The sequence below is a fragment of the Apteryx mantelli genome, chromosome 2 (assembly GCF_036417845.1).
Source record: "Apteryx mantelli isolate bAptMan1 chromosome 2, bAptMan1.hap1, whole genome shotgun sequence".
Classification (NCBI taxonomy): domain Eukaryota; kingdom Metazoa; phylum Chordata; class Aves; order Apterygiformes; family Apterygidae; genus Apteryx; species Apteryx mantelli.
Genome location: NC_089979.1, coordinates 55,409,097 through 55,413,696, shown reverse-complemented (window position 1 = coordinate 55,413,696; position 4,600 = coordinate 55,409,097). Strand labels below are relative to the sequence as shown.

The 4,600-nt window shown below is 42.9% G+C and overlaps 1 protein-coding gene across 1 annotated transcript; it reads right to left on the bottom strand.

The window, feature by feature from the left end:
- Positions 1 to 407: 407 nt before the first annotated feature.
- LRRC30 (leucine rich repeat containing 30) lies at positions 408 to 1,451 on the bottom strand. Its single transcript, XM_013940502.2, is given in 1 exon segment — positions 408 to 1,451. A coding segment is annotated over 1 exon segment (1,044 nt).
- Between the last annotated feature and the right edge of the window lie 3,149 nt (positions 1,452 to 4,600).

Genomic DNA, 4,600 nt, shown 5'->3' with positions numbered 1-4,600 from the left:
ATTGAGCAGGAGTTAAAGTGCAACTGCACATCACATACACTAAATCCAATTTATATTAATATTTCTCCAACCTAATAGCTGGCAAATATACATTTCTGCATTTCTTGCAGCCTACCTTAATTTGCTTCTGTCAAATGAAGACCAAACATTTTATCACGGCGTTGTTTTTTTTTTCTGAAAAAACAAACAGTCCAACACTGAAGGTTACAGAGATGGATGTTTTCAGAAAGTTTACTCTTCACACGCCTAAACAAGATCATCATATTTTACTTGCTTTCAGCAAACCTTCACTAAACCATCCATAGTCTTCAAAATCCAAGTGTTACGAAGTGGAAATGATTGACCAGGAAAGTGCACTGATACGATTGAGTCTTGATTTCAGGGTTAATCCCAAACTCAGTGAACATTTAGCTGTGCTCCTTTTTCTCTCTGAGGTAGCTGAAGAGGACATCGAGTCCTCCCTCCACGATCTCCGGCAGGGGTCGAGACAGAGGGTTGTGTGAAAGGTGGAGTCCTTTGTCCATTGGATTCCATGCAATTTTTGGCAGTCTGTGCAGCAGGTAGAGCTCATCTGGAAGAGTCTGAATAGAATTGTAATCTATATTTAGTAACTCAAGAGTGGTGATGAAGCAGAGGGACCGGGGCAAAGAGCGTATATTATTATTCTCTACAATAAAGATTTGCAAATTGACTAGATACTGGACGCTCTCTGCAATGTTTTCGAGCCTATTTGACCCTAAGTGCAAGAAGTCTAAACTCCTCAATGCAAAAACACAGAGGGGAATTTGAACAAAGCGATTGTTACTGAGGTTCAGTTTCCTTAGACTTGTCAGATCGGTGAAGCTGGAAGGCAGTTGTGAGACGCAGTTGTGTGAGAGGCTCAAAACTTCCAGCTTCCTGCACAAGCTGAGCTCTGCTGGCACTTCTGTCAGGCAATTCATATTGACAAACAAAACCTTCAGGTTCCTGAGCAGTCCAATCTCTTTAGGCAGACACTTGAGGCAATTGCCACACAAGTTCAGCACAGCCAGTCTGTCCAGTTTTCCCAGCGAAGGAGGAATCAGTACCAGCCTGTTGCGTGAAAGGTTCAATTTCTGCACCTCAGGCAATCCCCATAAGAAGTCAGGCACACTGGTCATCCCTTTCATTATCAGGCTTAAGCTGACATAACATAATCCATGTTTTAGCAGCGACTTGGGCTCTTTTCCTGAGAGAAGAGCATCTTCCCATGCAGGCAACTTTTGACCTTTCCTCAGATAAAACATGCTTCTTTGCCTCTCGTTCTTCGAATGCTCAGTTCCCATAACACACTAGATTGCTCCTGATAGATGAAGCTAGGTTTTCTTCCCTTGCAAAAGGTACACCAATATGCAAATGCCGACAGAGGTTGGCAGCTTGCAGAAGGCAGGAAAGTCAAAGCAAGGAGTTAAGGAGAAGCTTATGAAGTGCATCTCTGTCCATCGGGGCAGTTTCTGTAGTTCCTAAGGGAAAGCTTCACTTTTGGGGGCTTATGTTGTTCTTGGTGCACAGTCTGTAACGAAATACTTGCTCCTGACTTCTGAGCAAACCTGTTCAATTCAAAGTGAATGCCACCAGGCAGCTGTCACTGTCATTTGGCCTGGGCTTTATTAGACAGATATGAATCTTCACTGCAAAAAGGTCACAAGGGTGCTGTATATAACTTCACCATGTCAGCTCTCTTGACTATCTGGTGCATACCGTGGCTGCAGGACAATTAACAAGAGTGACTTCAAAAAACAAATAACTAAGCTACAGAAGCAAGCAAGACAGCATTTCAAGTCAGATTAAAAGTCATTTTCAAAATCATTTTTATTTTCATGTTTCTGATTTCACTGAAATAGTTACCAGTCCACCAGAAGACCTTGTATTCTGCAGGAGTGGTAATGAATCTTCATGTGAGTCCTTGCTTTCTGTTCAGTTAAAAAAAAAAAAGTTAACACTTGTGCAAAGTGTTAACTTTCATACCAGCTTTGTGGTGAGGATAGGTCTCTTTCTCTTCAGAAAGGGTACCACGTTCACTGCAGCAGTGACATTTTCCAATGGTATCTGCTCCCACTCAGATGATTGCTTGCTATCCACGTCTCTGAGTTGAGCAGTCATACCATACAGTTCTACCCAATACCCTGTCCTAAATATTCTGGGCTACCTCGCATCTATCAGTGAGAGTTTGGGGATCTGGGTTTTTTTTGTGCTGCAGAAAATGAAGCCACTCAATGATTCTTTCCCAGTGAACTTTCCTGTCTTTCTGGGACTTTCTGGGGTACAGGAGGATGAGCAGTCAAATAACTCAAACTGTAAGTGACATTTAACTCCAGGATAGAGGGACTGATGGGAGAGGAAGGAAGCAGTGAGGTGTAATAATACCCAACAACAGCTGAAACTAACTCTGCTGATGAAAGAAAATTGTAATGCTACAGTAATATGCAGCGAGTTTAAACTCAAAGGGACCATGAAAAGGATATGCAAAGACTTTAGGCACCACTTAAAGTAGGTGAAAATTGCAGCAAATATTACAAGATTTTCAGGGCTTTTCCTCTCCAGTGGATCCATGATGATGAAGATGCTGTGCATCTGCCTGACAGACCTGGTGATGGACGTACATTCCCCACTGCCTCATTTCAGAAAGCTTCACCTCAAAACCTCGCATTAGTTCGCATGATAAAGGACTGCGCATGAAGATGCAGCTGGGTGTCAGGGCCTTCCAGCATTCTGTTTTGAGCGCAGTCCCCACAGTTGCTTCTTTCTGCCAAGCATCGTTCAGTCTCTTTTTAATTTTGGGTCCCTTGTAGAGCTGCGTCTGGTTGGGAGGAGAGTGGAGAGAGAAAGGGACATCCATGTGGCTGTGTCTAGCATGAGGGGTCCTACAACATGAGAGGAGCCAGGACCACAGTGAGAAAGCATGAGATGACGGCCAGCTGAGCTAGCCTCATGATTAAAGCATGCACCTTAATAAGTCTGCACGGCATAAAAACAACTGGTCCTTTCAGAAGTGCGAGGCTGAAATTTTACATTGCCTGGAGTTTCTGGATGAGCCTGAAAAGGACTGAGGCCAGTTGTTATTGTTTGGTTAGAGTAGGTTGGCAGTCTGACTGAGAGCCACAGATCCCTCCCTCGCAAGCTCTCTCTGCCAATATTTGCTAGTTTACAAACAAACATTATATTAAATCTCATCATAGTCCTAAACTCTGACTCAGTGTTCTTGTTAATCATCAACCAAAAGCACTACCCATAGTGGCAGAGATAACCCTGTGATAGAGAAACCACTCAGTATAAGAGAGGAAACTCAACCACAGGCCAAACTCAGGCAAAATTTGGCCTTGCCAGACAGCAGAGAGATAAGACTACAATATGTCCCTTTAGCCCTAGCAGGTGGAGAAGCAAAAATGAGAGCCACTCATGAATCCTGACTCTGGATCGTCTGCCCTACTGTTGTTCAAGAAGTTTCTATTATCACACTGCATGAATGAATTTAAACAAGGCATTCCTTTCTACAGCAGCAAACTCAAATGGAAGAAAAAAGGCTTTAAGAGAGCATTTACAATGTTACAGATTTTCTGTCTTCTAATCCTACTGCTGGAACTAACAACCTGCTGAAATTCTGCCTTCTGGCAGGCATTTCTACTCCGCGCTGGCTTGGCTAGCCCACGTACCCACATACCCACTGTAATTGCAGAGCTCTTCCTTCTTGAGTTCAGTTTTAGTAACACGAAAACAAAACACAAGGGAAGCATAGTCTCTCTGTAGCCACAGTTCCCCCTCCTTGGCCAGATATTTTTGAATGAGAATGCCATCCCCATCTCGCTCTCCAAAATAAGTTAGAGTTAACTGCCCGGGGACTTGGCAGGGCCCAGTTCAGCCTCTCACCACAGAAGTCCAGATTTCCTAATAGTGTGACTCAGCCAAAGCACTCTGCTACCCTTTCCCAGTTTTGCATCACACTGTCTGTTTGAAGCTAAGCCTCTGCTACGACATAGTATATTCTGGGTCAGGCTGTTGCTGTAAAGCTTCACTTATAAAGTGAAAATCATTGCTCTGCTTCAATCCAGCAGCATCTCCTGCTATTATGTTGCTATATCTCCACTGTCTATTAGGCAGGAACAGCATCAGCAATGGGGACTTAAAAAAAAAATCCCACATCTGCAGCTTCCATTGTCCAGTTCCCTTCCTGCTTCTGTGAGTAACATTACCAGTGTGCGAAAAAAAAACAACATTTCCTTTTCTTTGTTCTCCAACAGAAAAACAGGCTACTGAGCACACTTTTAGTTATGGAGACAGGAAACTCCGAGGTAACCAAATTAAATTCCTTTCTTGAAATCAGGATAATAAAACCACAGTGGCCTCATCTGGACATCTCAGGAACTAAATTTATGAACAAAATAGTCCTAACTGTTGATGTTCTGGACTGTTTTTGTTCAAACACTATTCAGATCCCTTTTTTTCTGAGCTGCTATGGATTTTTAGGCTAGCACTTGAAAAAAAGGCAACTCTAATGGAAGCTAAGGTCATTGTATCCTGCTCTAAAGAATTTCAGGGGAGTTTCAAGTTTCTGTTCTTGTAAAAAGAATGAAAGATTAAATCA